Here is a 16,672-nt window from a genome sequence, read left to right as displayed (position 1 = left end):
TTTCATGACTTTAATAGATATACAGAAAAAATATTTATTTTTATAACACACTACACTTATCATCATAATATATTACAATAAAATATAATAAAATATATCGTTTTTAAACTAATGGTAATTTTAATTTATTTACGATAATTATATTTTTGTAGTACAAATAAATAGTTATACGTGATCATGAGCATTATTTTGTATAATGATTCTTATTGAAAAATATTAATGTTAATTTTTAAAATTCATTAACTGCATTTCTTAATCCTAGATAATTATTTTACTTTCTATTGTAAGTTTATCAGTTTATCTAAGAACACCCATTTAAACTAGTTCAGATTTCAAAAGCCAAAGCGTATTCAAAGTAAACTCATTATAAATAATATAAAATTAACATAGTTTAAAAAAATATGTAGCTCGTTTATTCTTAATAAAATTAATAAAACATCGTTTAACATGTGAAAAAAAAATTATTATATTTTGCATTGTGCAGCAGCTTTATCGTACTTAATATATTATTGTCTTTTGTATGAAAAAAAAAAAATGTTTCCATTGATAATGTGATCTGTTAAATGTTATTTCAGTTTGTGGTCTTATGAATTTCCACATGATAAAGCACATTATAATAATAATACATTCTAACGATTTCTGGAAATAGGTATTTATGAATAAAATATCATTTAAGAAAAAAATTTAACGAAACCATATCCTCTATCCCCCTTACGTATATCACATCCTTCCTTGTCGTAGTATTTCAATGCAAAGGCATCAGAAGAACTGTCGACCAGCTAGCAGTCCTCAATCACCTTACTTGATACGATCCCCCTTCGTAAACCCTACCTTGACAACCCCTGAATACTATCCTTCACATTTCGCGATCATACTCACCTCTCACGCACATTCCCATGCCATTTTAAATTACTTCTAGCCGTTTCCTATTTTTGAAACCTATGCGTGCATTTCTCGAATTCTCTTGACCGCTTTGCGTTCGCAGTCCCAGGCTTCTCAAAATACATGTTATTACCACTTTTACTTATTCACTCTTGCATTATCTGCATCGCACAAGGTTAGGTAACTACATAACCCCAACTCCATTTTTATACTAGTGTGTATAGGTGCATATTTTTGTATACTTAATTCAGTATATAATTTAATTTACACCATACTCACATGTCTACCCCTCTATAAATTTAGCGTCCCGCGAGTGTTTTTTCAACAGTTCTGTGTACGCATTTACACAAATGTCAGCTCTACTGTTCCCCGGAGTGCACTATGCCAACCGTCTCATATGATTAGGTAGATACCGTTCGTATATCCGATCGAAATGTGGTTAAATATGCGATGGAATTTATTTGCATTCAAAAATAAAATATTTTACAATAATAACTAAGCTGTTGCTATTTTGGAGGGAAATTTATATATTATATGAACATATACATATTATATACTATGAAATAAAACACTTGTATATTATTATATTTTTGAATTTCTTCGTTCCAGGAATTTGTAACAGCTATATAAGTTTAATACGTGACTACAGTATATTATGTATATATTTAGAGAAGGAAGAACTGTCTTCAATTGACTTATTTTAATTTCTTAAGCAAATTCTAGGATCGCGTAGTAAAACAACCATGTTTGTATATAAAAAATTGAAACATTTTTGAAGAAATTCACTTTAAAGAAAGTTGAAAAAACTTCTTAAGATTTCTTAATCCTGATGGTGAAATTAATACGGGATTGAAGTGCCTAAATAATTATTTTATAAGGTATTTACTCAGAATTACTTTCAAATATATTACAATGCTATAACTTAGATCTGCTGTAAAGCGGTTATGTCGTATATTGTACCTTTTCATTATTTCCTGAAAGAAAATACTGCTAATTTCCATAAACAATAAGTAATAACCTGCCTAAGGTAGCTTCTGAGTAAAAATTCAAATTGATGTATGCCACTATGATAATTTTTTAAAACTTTCAATCAAATGTTTCATATATGTTTAAAAAAGACACCACTCATTAAATGTAAAATACAATGTTTCAATCAAATAAAGATGAATTATATTGTATCACAGATGGGTGATACGTTTTGGTTCAATAAAAATAATAACATCTAATAATAATGAATTAAATTAAATTAAATGTGTTTTATTATACATTATTTAGGTATGTAATTTTAGTGAGATACCCATAATTTATGTTGTATATTTAACATTTTCATGATTGCGTGTAATTTTCAAAGATAGCCATTGATTTTGTTTAATTTATGTGATATAATTTGTTGTATCGAAACGCACATTTAGCTTTTTAATGCTTACTAACTAGGAGGGTTTGCCTATATCATACAATCAGACATTGAACCTTTATAATATATTTGAATATTTTACAATGACTTCACTTTAACACATTTACACATGTTTTATAATATATGATATAAGTATTGGTATCTAATTTTAATTGGAAATGTATTAAATGTATTTACAGTACATATGATATTCATCAACAATCATACACCAATACTATTAATATTATCAATTTCAGAAAAAAGTTTAAATGTAAACATAATACTTTACATTTTACAGTTATGAAATTAATATAATGAAATGAAGTTTTTATCGTTATGTATATTTTAGATTTTTTTAAGACATCAAATTTAATTTATTTCCAAACATTTATGGTATTAAATCTTATAATTCAGTTTTATTTTTTATGATTAGCCGAATATCTGCGACCGAATATCATCTGTAAAGTATATATTTTATTTTTAGTATATTATATACTATACAGTCAAGAAAACTGAATAAAATATACCTAACTCTGGAACACTTACCATTCGTCGATTCGATGAATACTGATCATTTTTTACTGACTATTGTTATTATGTTTACCTCTGCTTTCTTAAATTCTTTATATATCCCTTATAAATATTTATAAGGATCTTCGTTATTAATAATAGACCCAATATTATTAATGCTATTAATTATAGTTATTTTCCGTTCATTCGGCTACACTCACGTCGTCGTATACAAGTAATATACTTAACAATTACCTAAAATATCCTTTTATATATCATATTTTTCGATTATTTGAATGATAAGTAATAAACAATAAAGACGTTATTGTTAAAATAAAATTGGATATCAAGAAGTTAACTATTCATTTTAATTTTTAATACACATTGTACACAAAATAGGATATAATACAATATATAAACGAACAAAATAATTTTACTTATGTTCTCAAAAGATCTAATGTATGTTATATAATATGTCATTTTGGTACGGAAATATAACGTTATTTCACTAATACTAAGTCAATGTTTAATGTACCATTATAATATAAGTAGCTTTCAGTTAAAATGATATAAATACTATCTAATGTTTTATGTTTGTTTCAGGCATTAAATCTCAGAGCGAGAAAAGCAAAGGCGGCAAGAAGACCGCAGCTAAGCAGAGATATGAAACCGGGTATCATCATTGAAAACGTTGCACAGACCAGGAGACGACTGGCCGAGACCACGTTGCTTGCTACAGCCTCATTAGCGCCCGGAAGTTCATCCATAATTGATGAAGGGCCAACCAACACCGGAAGCGGAAGTCAGGTATTAAAATATGCGCATCAAAATAGTAAACTTACATGTTTCGATTTATAACAATGTTGATCCTATTGTAATACATGCGTGTTTAGGTATTAAACATATTATAATTATAATTGAGACCAAAATTAATAACAGTAGTAATACATTATGTATAATATACATCACATATGTATACTTATCAATTTCAACAGGTAATGGTTATAATACTTATCCTGGGAACGGGTTGGTGACAAAGTTTGTTAGTTACAATGTATTTTTTTTATGATTACAATGTTTTGGTACTTGTCATTGGTGAATTTATAGTTGAATTAAATGATGGATGTCGTATAAACATATTTTATTAATACGGACACTGATATTTAAAATAATAATGGATCGGATTTTATGCTTGTAGTTTATGAAAAACAACACTCAAACAGAAACTTTATATTTGTCTGAATTGTTATTTGTTGTGTACATGTTGCGATAAACTACATTAGACTATGATGTTTATACATTAAATGGAGTAAAAATAATGAAAAACATCCCCCAGAATATAATATCCTGTTAAAATCCTTATATTTTTTTTTGCTCTGTATATGGGGGGAGGGGGGGGGGGGTTAAAAAAAACTGCACCATGTTTATTAATTTTATAAAAAAAAATTAAATATTTGTTCACTCTTATAAATATTAGTTGGCATTTTAAATGTTTTAAATAAAAGCCTATGTCAGCAATTCCCAACTCATGAAGTCTACTTTTGTGCTACGAGAAACGTGATACCGGAAATCCGATGGTGGTCTAAAGTCTATGCAAAGGGTCAGAAAATTTTAATTGGAATTAACATTGAGATGATTTTATACACATTTTATACTTCTTGCATTGTCTTATTTATATGTGTTTATATTTTATACCTGTATATTAAGTAAGTGGATTTTTTTATATTATTGGTAAAAATAAAAAGTTTGGAAACTACTGGCCGATATAATAAGTACATGTTTTGAATATTTAGTGATAAAGTATGTGCACTGATCAAGCACAAATATAAATGTAGAATAACAACGCCTATTATGATTGTATATTCGTATGGTCTGAAAAAATGTAGGTAATAATTAATATTTTATAGGCTACTTTACATATTATATTTAGGTTGTATAGATATATTTTAAATTCATTGAATTTTTGATTATTTCTGGCCTTTGAAACAAAAAATAAATAACTATTTTAGGTTTCTAAACAAGTTGCATTTAAAATTTAAAACATGTACATAATAATATAAATAATAATTTTAATAATATTAAAATCTAAAAGTTATTTAAAAGTTTAATTTAAAACATAAACTCAATTTAAATATGTTTGATATGAAAATTTGGAAAAAAAATTAAATTTATTTTTAAAATGTATTATGTACATTATGACATATAATGCATGGCTCGGAAGTTATAGGAGCTAAAAATGCCAAAATATACACAATAAAATAACAAAATATGCATAAAAAAGTTTATTGAATATCCGAAAAAAATTAATATGTAGCTGTAAATATAGTTGGCTGATTTTGAAGGATTGTAATTTTTTCAATCTAAAAATAAAAATATAGAATAAAGTTATTTGAAAAATTATATTTATTTATTTTTAATTTAATGAAAATATAGATTATTGTAACTTTCATACCTGTAAAAACATACAATATACTGTGAAGTAAATAATACTGTATTACAAAATACTACATTACTAAATGTGTCTAGCTATAATAACTGTAGTTTAAATGAATAATTTAATATCAATAATTTAAATTCTATTATAGTTAATTATAAATAATGTACGCACATGTAAATGTAAATAGTTATTCAAACATATCACACATCCAAAAATTAAACTAAATTATTTAAAGAAAAAAAGTTCATTGTCAAACTGCTTAAAATGTATCATTATTTATCCATCATGATTTAAACGCAACGCAATTCAATTAACAATAAAACACCTATGTTCTAAAATACTACTACAGAAATATGTATATAATAGATATTTATATAGAAAAACATATCTCATACAATGTGCTTCACATAATTTGAGTTTTAAAAATTATAATGTTAAGAAATACTTTTAAAATTCCTCGGGGAATGTGAATGTGAGAAGAATATTATGTTCTTCATTAGTAATATAATATATTATTACGTATTCTACTTATTCGTCTTGGTCTTATTCTTATTGTTATTGTTGAAGCAAAAATATACAAGGGAACCGTAGGTTTCTAATGTATTACTTGGAAAAGTTTCCATCATACATCAATTTGATTATATTATTTTAGTAAAAATACACAGTAAATCACGCTTAACACTATTAATTCACAAATATTTTCTAAATATTCAATGCTTCATAATTCATGATACACATTAATTATAATCTTTATATGGTTATTTTTTCAAATCTTAGTAAATAAATAATTCAAATATAAAATAAAATTAGAAGCAATTTTATACCAAACCTGTAAACACAATGTCATTTAACTCCTATTATATTTTTATAGAAATAAACGAGTGTTCGCTCTGGTTGCCGAAGAAGGCTTATTGTATTATTAAAATATAATTAGTCCGATTTTTATAGAATCAGTTGAACTTGAATTGTTTTAGGTTAGTCAATACATAGAATTATTGATTTCGTTTATTAAATATTGCATTATAATAATATTTTAGTAGGTGCAGTAAAGTTTCTGAACGACTATTATAGTATACTATTATTCCCGAGAATATAATTATTTTGTTGAATTAAGATCTTTAGTCTTTAATATTGGTTGGATTAAAAGTTTTTAAAATACATCAAACAGAATACTATATTTTTTAGTTACTCAGACTTGTTCACTAGTAAATAATACATATTATGAAAAAATGGAAAATACATAGTACCTATGAAAGAGAAAATAAATAAAATACAAATTAGGTAAGTTTTTTGACAAAATACTGAATACACCACATATATTCGGGTCATACTTACAATAATTTATTTCTTGTGACATCTCCTGAATTTGCCTGCGAAGATTAAACTTAAATAAATTGCCATATACAAGCAGAATATAGAAAGTGTCTTAGTTTTATCGATATATCAAACGACATCAATATCATATTAACCTTATAAATGTTCGTTATTCTTCTGGCAAAAATTTTGAGTTATTTTGTACCTGGAAATTAACAAAAATAAATTTGTTTATACCTATGTTGGGTAATTATAATATACCTATTAATTATTATATTATAATGTCTAATGTGAACAATGTTTCGTCGGGTTTATATTGCACAATTAGTTCTATTATATATAAGCTACCTAGATATTATAAATATACGCATAAACTTTTGAGCTGATTAAAAAAAAAAAAAAAAAAAAAAAATACTTTTAGATCTCATTTAATTTGAACGATATTATGTGTATAAAAAAAAATCCTTGTTGTATATCAGTATACGTATACAACAAACTTGACTGAGCGGGTCACTCAATGCCCTCTTTTATCATTATAACACACATAATAACGCGTATGTTTTCGGAGTGTTTTAATGGATTTTTTGTGTTAACAGGACGACGAAGAAGAGGGCGGATCACCCGGCTCGGATGACTGTCACATCATACATAACGACAAATCTACAGATTTTATCCTGTCCACGGTCATGGAAGAAACCGCGTAAGTGTAAATCTTACGTAATGTTGTGGTACTTGTGGCTAATATTTTTTATTTTTGTTTTGTTTCATAAGAGTTTTTATTCAATCTGTTACAAATTAGAATGATAAGAACAATTGATGGCTGATGGAATAGTTAATAAAAATAAAAACAAAATTACAGATTAGACTGATCTTAGAGGCCTCTCAGTTAAGGTTCTTCTACGCGCTAATATCATAATTGATTGAATATTTGAAACTCTTCTATTAAACTGTAGATCCGATTTCAATTAAATTATTATTTAATTTTGAAAATTCAGAGATACAGTTATTTGAAACACCAAATCGTAGATTATAGATTTCCTAGTATATGGATGAGTGAATTTACATTGTTGGTGATTCGGAACTACACACATTTTATCAGTTGAAAATGTCGTTCCCTGTTAGAAAATTATTTTAAATATAATAAATAACATATAGTTAAAGTATTAATCGTTTTATTTCTTGAGTTTTATTTTCATAGAACATTTAAATTTCATATTATTTTAATCAACGAACAACGTTACTAAACTATGTTGATACATGATGTGATGTAAAACCTGAGAAAAACATAATATATAAATACCATTAATGGTTCACGTTCATAATAAATTAATGTTGAAAATGACTAATGAAATAATATAGCAATAGATGGATTATGATTTCTAAATATTATACGTTTTGGTCAGCCAAAAGTTACAGATAATATTATTATTTAATTCAAAATCATTTAAGATAGCTTTAATTCGGTTGATACCGAGTTGCGGTCGGGATTAAAATAGGAAAAAAAATCCGAGTTACGGTCGGAATCTAAACAGGTAAAACACAAATAAAATCTAGTTTCGGTTGGGAAACATGATTAATATTAATTATTATTTAATTATTATATTTTAAATATTGATATAGTTAAATGTTATTGTGCTACGGTTAGATTCAAAATACGTGTTTAACAAATGCCAGCTAGTCAATAGATTCAAAATACAAATTTATAGTTACACTTACACATTCAGTTATAATATAATTACATTTAAAATACACATTTATCTATCGAATAAAATTAGTTCAAAAAAGTCATAATATTTTTAATTTAATTTAACTGTGTATAGATAACAGTAATATAAAAATTTGGTGAAAATTTCAAGTATTTACAGTGATTAGCGTTTTTGTTTTAAAATATAATTTGATTTATTTATTTACCTATGCGAATCATGTCTCTTTCTGTTTGCATTCAAAATATTAACATCTTTCTCCACCTCTAGATGAATTATTGTCCTTGGATTTTCCGAAAATGATAATTCATCAGCCTTCCTTTTCACAGAGTTATTTATTTTTTGTCTATTTAATATTTGAATAGGATCTGTTTCGTGATTTGAATGATCATTTATCGTTCTAGAAAACACGTGTTCTTCGCCGATAATATATAGTTTTGCATTACAGTTTTTATGCGTGCAACTCCAGGACATTTCTCCCGTTTTTAAAGAACGGTACTGTCTAAATTTAAAATTATTTAATACAAGTAAAAGTTTTCCCTTTTCACTATAAATTTTCGTAATTTGTGACATTTTTAAAATAAACCCAATTTTATTAAAATTTGCCAATATGACAACGTCTTGCAGTGAACTAAACGAAATAAAGTCCGACTACAATTTGGATTTTGGATAAGAGCTTATCGGATAATCGATAATCGATAACCGAATACGGACCGCAATTAAGACGGTGATTTTAACTTCAATATTATTACGACCGAAATTCATCTATTGCGACCGCAACTCGGACACTACCTTTAATTCACAAAAAAAATTTATATCAATATTGAAATCTAGATCAGTTTTTAAATCTTAATTCTATAGTTATAGAAGTGTTTAATAGTTTACATAAAAAAATTAGAAAAAATTTGTATTAGATCGTTTTTCAAATAAATAAAATAGTAAATTATAGTTTTTATATTATACAATGTCTATTATGTTCTCAAATACCCTTTCCAATTATTAAAATATCATTGAACTTTCTTTCATTTAGACAAAATAAAATATTAAATCATTTTTAAATTGTTAAATTGTTATAAGATTTTGATTAATTAAATTGTAATTATAATATTATATTAATTATTGACAATAAGTTAAATAATTTATATAATAAGTTGTGTCGCAGTAATTGAGAGGTTTTTACAAATTATCCAGCGACTTGATAACTAACACTGAAAAAGTCATAGAATTTAAAATTATAGTTTATAAAATATACTAAATACATTTTAGTTTCAGTAGATACAGTATATTTAATATTTTGTTTGAACAAACCTTAAAATTGTTTTATAATTAAGTTGAATTCCACTATAATTAATTAAAAAAATTAAACCCTGAAATAGGAAATTCGCATAAACAAAAGTTATGTGTCTAGATAAGCTATTTTATTAAATTAAAAACAACAATCTTATTTATGGTTTGTACAGCTTTCTGAAAATATTGAACAACCCATTTGACATTTATGTATGTAAAATAATTATTGAAATTATATTATTCAATATGAAAATGAACATTCATGTTGAATAATAAATATAACTTTTTATGGATTTTCGTGAACTAACAACAAAATGTCTCTGTCGGTATTTCACTTAAACATATATTTTTTATCATGAACCATCAAAGTTAACACAACAATTCAAGCTATATAATTTAGAAATAATAATAATAATGTTTTTTTTGCCCGAGTTTGCAATTCCAGAGTATAAAAAAGCATTTTTAGAAACTAATTTAAAAAAATAATAATAATTTCTTCTTTTACAATTAAATTGTGGGCACTTGGAATGATAAACAAAACGTTTATGTTAAAATAAGCTTTTAAAAATAAAATGAAATATTCAAATATGCATGGATAATTGTATACTTTATATAGTATATGTATATATTATATTGATGAGTAACAAACGCACATGACTTATACATTTCCTAACTATATTTATGTCGATCGTATAGATAATTTTGTGTTTTATATTCTGTTTGTATTTTGAGCCTGTCTTTAATATACTACCAAAATCCTTTACCCATTATCTTCAACTAACAATAGGTATTTATTTGTGCACATGTGGGTGTGTTTTTGAATGCTTATATTATTGTCTTTTTTTTATTGTCTACGTTATCAAACAAACATAATATTTAATATTTCAAATCCGGCCACAGGGCTTATAATATTTATATACTTATTAATTACCATATATTTTTTATTGTGCATCACATTTTGTTGATTTTATTTGTACATAAACATTATTAGATTAGAAATCTTGTCCCCAACTCAAACTTTCCAACGGAGTTTAATTATTTTAATCTGTCTATTTGTATACATTGGTTAAGTAGTAATGTGAAATATTAAAAATAATAAACCTTAATCTGAAAATATAAATTAATAATTTGAAATATCGTATCGTTAAAAACCATCTAAGAATTCAAATGTAATTGTACAAAATTATAAAATTGAAATTAAAACCGTACATTTTCATTTCGATTTTAAGGTTTGTAATGTTAAAAAAGTGGAAATGAATTCAATGTATTTATAATATAGTACAAACTTGACTTGAGAGGAATATTGTGACCGTTCACGAATCTCTCGGGAGATTAAGACCGAAGACTGTTACTCGGATCATCGCATTGATGTAAAAAACAATTTTCCATGTAGCCATAATACGATATTTTTGTATGAATATAACGTGTCGATTCCTAAAGGAATAATAATAATAATAATTCATATTTCCTGACGCGGCGTGAATAAACTAAAAGTTATAACTTAGCGTCGATCCTCGGTCGTCCGTTACTAACGGACCGTTAGAGTGGTGCGCGGAGAACCGTTCAAATGGGTCGACACTAAAACTAAAACTTCCCAGAAGTGGAGACGATGACAACGATAACCGCCGAACTGTAAGCGTACGAGGCATGAAATAATGGAAAGTCAGCGTGGGAACGACTCGGTGCTTTGATGAGACTTTTCGTCCCGTTTAATCGCGGTCGGACGTACACACCCGCCACCGCGGTTGGCTTATTGCCCTCGCGCAAACGATCAAAACTAGCTATCATTTTCAATATAATGACTGCAAATAATAATCGCTCATCACCGGGTAGTCGTGTCGGACCGGCCGGATGTACGCGGTGTGTTTAGACCCCTTCCGAGTTTACAGTGCGAAGACGATTCGACGGAACGCGGACGATCGTTATTACAATAATAATAATAATTGCAATAATAATTATCGTAGTCGTCGTCGTCGCCGTCGTCCATCTCTGCGCGATCGATGTGATTGTGCTGTAGCGTCCAACTTGAGACGTTTCAATTCAACAATCGCTTTAGATGTTTTATCGAACGATAATTGTTATTTTAATTGAATCGAGCACCGATCGCTGCCGTGAGAAAATTGAAAAAGTTTTCCACGCGATGGCATACTAAACTTTATTACGTCTCCGAGTATAAGTACGCTGATAATATTAATTTTTCACGAGCCCATTTTCTCTGAAGTAGCAGTATTAGTAGGAGATATATCAGCCTGTTTTTCTGTAGATCAATTATAGATAGACAGTGTCAGTGCCGAAGCTAGAATTTTTTTGAGGAGGAGGAGGAGGAGGAGGAGAACTTCATTTTTCTCTAGTTTTTGTGAAAATACTCGTAGAATACTTATCACCTGTCGTTATAAAGATAATGACGCTGTTGTTCTTAAAAAATAATTTGAGGAGTGGTACATTCTCTCTGTGCCAACTCAAGTTACTTCACTGGTAGATGCAGCATCAGATTGTTTGGCGTTAAGTGAAAAATTATTTTTATGAATAACGTTGAGCATTCATTTTGCACTTCATCTACAACAACTCGGTAGTAGAAATAAAAACCGTCGAGATATAAGTCTACATTATTTTGCACCTTACAGTACATTTTAGAAGCATATAATACCTAAAGAATAAATCCCTGATAAATAATGTAACACTTAAGCTGGACGGTATAAATTAGATTTATGAACTGTCCTTATTCGCACTTTGCATTACTATATATATATATATATATATATATATTGTATTATACGTTACATCACTGCTTCATCCATTGCATTGTTTTCTCGACACAATAATAATATATAATATGCCTCCCGAGATAACGAGTCTACTATTATACTATAACCTGCTACAAAGTACCTATATTGAGCTAAATATTTGTGTTGCAGGATGGTGGCGACGTTAGCCACGCCATCCAACCTAACTGCCGACCCAAACGGAAACTTGGGTTCCAGACCACAGGATATCGATCTTGTAACAAGGGTCTTGAACCCTAACCAAACAGTCAGCTCCATTAGCGACAAAATCGGTGATAAGGTAAAATCACATTTAAAAAAAAAAATTATTTTAAACTATCATATTACAAAGTACGCTTGATATACATGCAGGATTTTAACAGAAAGGTATTTGGTAAGAAATAATATATTTGGTGAATAGTCAAGCATGCGCATTTATGATTTTGCTTTAATAATATATTTATGTTTGTATTCGAATTCTGGTTTATAGAATTTTATTATAATTCCATATTACCATTTGTGTAGTATAATGATAGGTAGTATCCAGCGACGATAAGAGCGCTAACGATTTTTTATTTTCATGTGAAGCCCTCCCTCCATTTTTAATGAAAATTGTTATTTAGATGATTCTTTTTATAACGTTAGTGCACCATATTAATCAAATTTTGAATGAGTTTCTGAGTTATTAAAGTTTATGTACTAAAGTACTTACATTTATAATTGGACAATTTTTATAAATTATTAAATTTTAATAATTGATTTCTTTGTTTTTCGAATTGGCAAAGTCCCGTTCCTCATATTATCATTATAATATCCCCATATCTCTGTACATATTATTATGTTTAATGGTCCATATTATAATTAAAATCACTAGTAAACTACTTGTCCAAATACAATAATATAATAAAATATATCGCAATAGTTTTCAATAGAATATTAATCTTAATTTACGTAATTTATAAAAAAAGGAGTGGTTATCATCTAACAAAAAATAGTTTGTATTTCCAAAGAACACTCCTAAAAATCACACACAAATCTAATGTAAGAACATCAAAGTGTGGTTTATTAAAGAAAATTTAAATAACAAAATAATTCAAAAATGTTGGTGGAATTTTTTGGATGAATCACTGTGCATTATTTATATGTAGTATTGTAGTGGTTTCCTGATATTTTTTTTTTCATTTTTATTAATTCTATTAAAATAATTTAAACAAAGAGGAGATCTAAGATCTGGCTAAGTTAAAAAATAAATCACAAACAATCATAATATCGCTACATGATTCAATACCTAATGTCTGAAAAAAAAAAATATAATTTGTTTTCATAATGAGTTCAGTGATATATAAATATTCTAGTATTCTAGCATGTACATAGAAAATGTGAATTTTTCATTCTTCAATTAAAAAATTATCATAATCTCATTTAAAAAAATCAATCGACATGTATTCAAAATAATTATTTCTTTCAATCGTTTGACATGGATTATCACCGTGTTCATTTAAAATATGTATTTTATTATATCGTCTCAAATTACACACTTAATTGCTATAGGTACAGCTTGACAATATTATAACACTAAACATGCAAAATATTAAGTCAAGTCAGGGGCGTATTTATGGGGGTGGCTGAAGGGGCTTCAGCCCCCCTCCCCCCCGAAATCCAGGAATTGTTTATGTAGCCTGCTTATTATGTCCTATCAAATGTAAATTTTCTAACTCATATAAGCGGAATAAATTGGGAATTTCAATTGGAGAAAATACCACAGCCCCCTCCCCAAAAAAATCTAAATACGCCCCTGAGTCAAGTGCGTGCCATTTTACCGTGCATATTTCTTATCAGATTTAAAACATCTGGATCTGATAAAATTATGGTTTTAAAATTTACATAATATTACAAGTATAAATCCGTTCCCTAACCTTCTATGCATAATCTTTAACGAATCACCATCACGGCTATGCAACTGTTTTAACGAAGTTTGTGTAAAACTAGTAACGATGACACTTCGGCTTTATTTCGGAACCAAAAACTCACCGAACCTAGGATTACAAAACTTTGTTCAATTTAGAAAGTCCTATAATGTTTAAATATAATTCATACTTTTTTCATCGTTCAGACCCACAAAAACAAGTTATGGACCACCGCCACAAGGTTTTGCTATATAAATAATGTACGAGTGGGTTTACCCTGATTTAGGTACCAGGAAAGCGCAGAGATTCCTCGGCAGCGTTGTCACCAATCACAATGACCACGGCGTCAGCGACATTGACCACCACGGTCACGGCCGCGGCCACCGCAGTCACCCCAATGGCCGTGCCGCAGCCGATAGACCGTTCTACTAGAACGACACAGTCACTGGTGAAACGTTCGCTGTCGTCAATGCTTCGAAACGGATCCGAGGAGGACGGTTCGAGGTGTTCAAAAAAAGAGTACAAGACCACAACAGAAGGAAGCAGCCGCTTCACCATATACAAAGTGAACAAGGCAAGCCGGAAAAAACGGGAAAAGTCTTCGGCGAGGAAAGAGAGAAAAGCCACGAAAACCTTGGCGATTGTCTTGGGTAAGTTGCACAATAGTTTTATTAAGATTAATGTATTATCGTCGTTATTATTATAACGTTAAATTGAAGTGGAATGTTTTGATTTTTCGGTGGTTGAAGGAGTGTAATCCTACATTAACAACCTTATCATACGACTTAAATCCTGTTTTTTTTTATAGAAAAATCTATCGTATTTTTTAATAGGTAGGTAAATATTTGCTTTTTAAAATTTCCCACGTATCCGAGAAAATCTCGCTGAAAACCCGATTCAATTAACGATGATAATTTTTCATAAATTCAAATTCTAAGCTATTTATTTTATATTATCGATGTAATGTATATCCCTGGTAGAGCTTCGAAACACTAGTGAATCATTTATAACTATAAATGTGACATACAGATAAGATTAAATAATTAAACAAGATATATTTGGGGTTCTAGTGGTTCTAAAAAAGATTTTAAAGACAGTAAAACTTCAGTAAGACAGAAATTCTGTAAAATAGAAACCCCGATAATACGAACAATTTTTTTGGTGCCAATTAAAATACATAATGAATATGAGCCTCTCGTCAAGTCAGAAACTCCATTAAGACGGAAAAATTGGACGATATTAAGTGATTCCATCCTAGTGAGGTTTTACTGTAATTTAAAATATCACAAATATTTATAAACAATGTTTAATCAAGTTTGCTGTGAATAGATTTTTCTCCATCATTGATTATTAAAGGAAAGTGACAGAATGTTTTTTTTTGTGTTTTCGGTACAATATCACGGCACTATACATAATATAATATTATAAAGTCTCGTGTTATTGTTGTTGTTATTATTATTACTATAGGTATATACCAGAAACAAAATATATTATATACAATATACATAGCCGAAAATGATGTCTTCTGCCCGTCAGCTTTATCTTAATGTTGTACATAATATTTTGCCCGTCGTCATCTCACACCAAACGGATGTTTCTCTCTTCGGTTGGCGTGAGGAAAAATAATAATAATAACGGTAATAACGATAGTAAAATATCGTATTTATCTTCGAAGCATGGCTCACCATCCCGTGTATATATAATATATATATATATATATATAATAGTAATATAATGTATAGTAACAAGTCGTTATATATATATATATATATGTACAACCATCTGTTAATAATATATAACGAATCCGTGTGCGGTCGTTGTAACAAGAAATTTTTCTCCTATCGTAATAATATTACGTGTTATAGCTACTTCTTCGTTTTTTTATTGTTTGCATAAAGTGGCAACTGTGTCCGGATCATTTATATATATTATATATTTAGTTTCTCCAACCGATTTTTGCTTACCTATCTATACTACGTTATGTGCGTATACTTTTGAAATGTAACGCATTATATTCGCACGTACTAATAATAAGCGTTAAGATTTACGACTGTTTAAGCACTAACAACAGTTAACGCACGTCGTCGTCATGCGAACGAAATATTATTATGTCAGCTCTGCGCCGTTATAATATTATAATATCACTATTTTATCCTAACAACTCGTTGAAGTTTCCACTGAATGTTTGTATTACACATCGATATGAATGCTTGTGAAATAAAAATAAATTCACCACAAATGCGATAGTGTAATACAGTCTAACTTGGTTAACTTGAAATCTTCGATACCTCAAACTTTTTCCCGGTCTTTAGTATTTCCTATTATTATATTATCCTTGAATAGCTCGAATTCATGGATAACTTGAACTTCTTGGACGGTATTTTAAACTTCGAGTTAACTAAGTTCGACTGTATAACATAAAGGTTCGGATTTGAAGATTTCCGCAGCTATAATATTGTGTTTGCTTGCAAATCGTA

At 28.2% G+C, this 16,672-nt stretch overlaps 1 protein-coding gene across 2 annotated transcripts in view; it reads left to right on the top strand.

The window, feature by feature from the left end:
- Dop2R (dopamine D2-like receptor) overlaps positions 1-16,672 on the top strand; it is a 334,506-nt gene that overhangs the window by 265,702 nt on the left and 52,132 nt on the right. For both annotated transcript variants that reach the window (XM_089220100.1, XM_089220101.1), the window contains 4 exons: positions 3,389-3,592; positions 7,133-7,236; positions 12,442-12,589; positions 14,482-14,845. In XM_089220100.1, coding sequence (XP_089076226.1) covers positions 3,389-3,592; positions 7,133-7,236; positions 12,442-12,589; positions 14,482-14,845 — 820 coding nt within the window. The remainder of the gene's footprint in view (positions 1-3,388; positions 3,593-7,132; positions 7,237-12,441; positions 12,590-14,481; positions 14,846-16,672) is intronic.

The sequence above is a fragment of the Diuraphis noxia genome, unplaced genomic scaffold (genome assembly GCF_037042655.1).
Source record: "Diuraphis noxia isolate RWA-SAM2 unplaced genomic scaffold, SU_Dnox_SAM2 contig0002, whole genome shotgun sequence".
Classification (NCBI taxonomy): domain Eukaryota; kingdom Metazoa; phylum Arthropoda; class Insecta; order Hemiptera; family Aphididae; genus Diuraphis; species Diuraphis noxia.
This window is presented reverse-complemented; position numbering and strand designations above follow the sequence as displayed.